The 3,841-nt window shown below is 57.8% G+C and overlaps 1 protein-coding gene across 1 annotated transcript; it reads left to right on the plus strand.

Moving 5' to 3' along the window:
- Positions 1 to 491: 491 nt before the first annotated feature.
- Positions 492 to 3,549, plus strand: LOC100192542 (Formin-like protein 1). Its single transcript, NM_001137761.1, is given in 4 exon segments — positions 492 to 1,400; positions 1,490 to 1,689; positions 2,108 to 2,355; positions 2,437 to 3,549. Coding segments are annotated over 4 exon segments (1,311 nt in total). The 5' UTR covers positions 492 to 1,365; the 3' UTR covers positions 3,265 to 3,549.
- The last annotated feature ends 292 nt before the right edge of the window (positions 3,550 to 3,841 follow it).

Raw genomic sequence — 3,841 nt, forward strand, 5'->3', positions numbered from 1 at the left:
GGGCAGCCGTCGGCGCCGCCGCCGTTCTTTCCCGCGATTCCGGTGACGCCCCCGCCTCCTGTGCCGACGGGGCAGGACCAGCCGACGTACCCCGCTCTGGTGTTCCCCAGCAACGGCTCCAGCGGTGCCACGCCTCCGGCCGGCAACTCGCACGGGTCCAAGAAGTCCTCCAAGCTCGTCCCGGCCATACTGCTGCCGCTGCTCACGGTGGCCGTGCTCGGGCTGTCCATCGCTTTCTTCTTCTCGCACCGCCGGCGCAATGCGGCCCGCGGGGGAGGCGGCGGGTGCGTTGGTGGCGGGGACGCCAAGTTCTTGCACCCGGAAAGGACGAGCCTCTTCGCGCGTGACGAGTTCGGTGGCAGCGGCGGAGGCGGCGTCAGGGAGGCCGCGCCGGCGCCGGCGCCGGCGTCGGCTACCTCTGCCGAGTTCCTCTACGTGGGGACGCTGGCGAGCAGAGCCGACGAGAGGAGCAGCGACACGACGTCGTCCGGCGACGAGGTGTCCCGGAGCTCAGGCGGATCGCCCGAGCTCCGCCCGCTTCCGCCGCTGGCGCGGCAGTGCGCGCCGGCGCCGTCGAGGAGCCCCGGCGCGGCCTCCCCGTCGTCCGGAGAGGAAGAATTCTACTCGCCGCGGGGCTCATCAACAAAGACCTCGAGCTCGCGCAGGACTCTGGCGACGGCAGTGCAGGCGGCCCTTGAGGCGCGAGACCGCTCTAGGACTCCGTCCCCTGGGTCGGTCCTGAGCACGCCGTCGTACCCATCTTCGCCGGGGGCGACGCTGTCGCCCGCGCCCGCCTCGCCGCCTGCCTTTTCCAGCCCAGGCGAGTCCGGCCGCCGCTCCGTCAAGTCAAGATCGGAAAGCGCGCGCGTCGTCGTCCTCCCGCCGGTTCCTCCGACTCCGCCCCCGCCTCCTCCCTTCGCACCGACACTGCCACCACCGCCACCTCCTCGCCGGAAACCACCGTCCCCATCGCCCCCGTGCTCTCCACTAAACGACAAACCAGCTCTCAGATCCAGCACCGACACCATCGAAAGAAACCCGTTCGCCCAGCCACCGTCCCTACCGACGAGCACACACCCGCCACGGCCACCTCCGGCTGCAGGACCGCCGCCACCACCTCCTCCTCCGCCGCCGCCGCCGGTGGGCTACTGGGAGAGCCGTGTCCGCAAGCCCGACACGTCCAAAGAAACCCGTTCGCCGGCACTGTCGCCGCCAAGCTTCAGGAGCGTCCCTGCGCCCACCGACGCGTTCCCAAGCTGGCTGCCCGAGAGCTCCGAGCAAGGCGACAAGTCCGAGGACACGACGCCACGGCCGAAGCTGAAGCCGCTGCACTGGGACAAGGTCCGGGCCAGCTCTGACCGCGTCATGGTGTGGGATCAGCTCAAGTCCAGCTCATTCCAGTGAGAACTCTGCGAAAACCTTCCATCTCTCTCAGATGTTTCAGCTGTTCGTGGTCGGTGTCCTTACAGGTTCCGCTGAATTCTCGCAGGGTGAACGAGGAGATGATCGAGACGCTGTTCATTTGCAATCCAGCCAATGCGCCGGCCAAGGAGGCGACTAGGAGGCCCGTGCTGCCGACGCCCAAGGCCGAGAACAAGGTGCTAGATCCGAAGAAGGCGCAGAACATTGCCATCTTGCTGCGCGCGCTGAATGTTACCAAGGAAGAGGTCAGCGACGCGCTCTGTGAAGGTGAACAAGATCCTCGCTGACACTACTTCCTAGATTTCAGCCATTTTGATTCGCGTCATACATGAATACATGATACATTGGTGTTCACTGTTTTTTTTTTCTCTCTCTCTCGATCCCATAGGATTAATAATTTTGCTCGTGAGTCGTGTTTGACCATATTTAGCTTGTGACTGAACTGCAGCCATTCTTGACTGTCCGTGTCCGTATAGTATGGTTGGGCTTTTAGTAAGTTCGTGTGAATGAAGTGAATGCCAGCATAGAAATAGAACCGCCGAGAGTTGTTGCTGCTCCATTTATGCTGAAAATCACTGGTTGCTAGAGTTATTTTACTTATATTGCTGAAGATGTACACTAGTTGGTCTACATTTTCCATTGTATTGCCTTCTTCACTAATGTGTTAACCATGCCTGCCATTCAGGTAACACGGAGAACTTTGGAGCGGATTTACTGGAGACCTTGCTGAAGATGGCTCCCACTAAGGAAGAGGAGATTAAACTGAGAGAATTCAAAGAGGAGTCTTCTCCAGTTAAGCTTAACCCAGCTGAGAAGTTCCTCAAGGCAGTGCTCGATGTGCCTTTTGCCTTCAAGAGAGTCGATGCGATGCTTTACATAGCGAACTTCGATGCAGAGGTCAATTACCTCAAGAAGTCGTTCGAGACCCTTGAGGTGAGCATTCCGAAATTTTGTAGCCTTTTCATTATTACGTTTCCTCAAACCTAATCCCCTTTTCCCTTTGTTTACTCGCAGGCTGCTTGTGATGAGCTGAGAAGCAGCAGGCTATTTCTTAAGCTACTGGAAGCGGTTCTGAAGACCGGCAACAGGATGAATGTTGGCACAAACCGTGGGGACGCACACGCGTTCAAGCTCGACACTCTGCTGAAACTGGTGGATGTCAAAGGCACCGATGGGCACACGACCCTTCTGCACTTCGTGGTACAGGAGATGATCCGGACGGAGGGCGCCCGTGTGTCCGCCAGCACCCAGACAACTCCAAGAACCCAGGCGAACCCTCTACGAGAGGAGCTGGAGTGCAAGAGGCTAGGTCTCCGGGTAGTGGGCGGCCTCGCCAGCGAGCTGGGCAACGTGAAGAAGGCGGCGGCCATGGACTCGGACGTGCTGAGCAGCTACGTCGCCAAACTCGCGGGAGGGATCGAGAAGGTGACCGAGGTGCTGCGGCTGAACGAGGAGGTCAAGTCGAGGGACGACGCGTGGCAGTTCCACGACAGGATGCAGAGGTTCCTGAAGAAGGCGGACGACGAGATCATCCGGGTGCAGTGCCAGGAGAGCGTGGCGCTGTCGCTGGTGAAGGAGATCACCGAGTACTTCCACGGCGACTCCGCCAAGGAGGAGGCGCACCCTTTCCGGATCTTCATGGTCGTGAGGGACTTCCTGGCGGTGCTGGACCAGGTCTGCAAGGAGGTGGGCAGGATCAACGAGCGCACCATCGCCAGCTCCGCGCGCCACTTCCCGGTGCCCGTGAACCCGATGATGCCGCAGCTGTTCCCGCGGCTGCACGCGCTGAGAGCCGGGTTCTCCGACGACGAGAGCTCAGCCGCTTCGGTGTCGTCGCCATGACCGATCGATCGCTGGTAGTCGTTGTTAGTCTGCCAACATGATTTTTTGTTCGCGCGGACCGTCGGTGGTAGAAGAACACCGCGCCAGGCGGTAGAGGGGGATTCGAGTGGTAGCGGGCTGTCCCTTTTTTTTTTCCTTCTTCTTCTTCTTCTTCTCACCTTTTGTACCTGTAGATTATATAGAATGTACAATGTTTTTTTTTTGTTGTTGTTGCAAATATTTATTTTTATATATAAGAAGGGATACAAATCTAGATCAGAAGAGGAAATAAGCAGTTCGTATGTGAATGTATGCAGCTTTTCAGTCTGTACATCCATCCATCTCATAGAATGACAGAAGAGTGAAGCTAACAATTCCTCAAAAAATAAAAAATAAAAAACAGAAGAAATTCTGCAGAGCTGGAAGGTAGCTGGCCTCTCTCCCTCTCTCTCTCTGCTGTACTTGAAGAGAAAACGAAATCCATTAAACTCTGCCGCAGTACCAAGCAGGGAGGAGGAAAAACCATCGAGCTGTGTCGTCCATCAACAGTGTTCTTGTCATCATATTCCTTTTGAAATAATCTTTTTTGTCACCATCT

Source organism: Zea mays, chromosome 3 (assembly GCF_902167145.1).
Source record: "Zea mays cultivar B73 chromosome 3, Zm-B73-REFERENCE-NAM-5.0, whole genome shotgun sequence".
NCBI lineage: Eukaryota > Viridiplantae > Streptophyta > Magnoliopsida > Poales > Poaceae > Zea > Zea mays.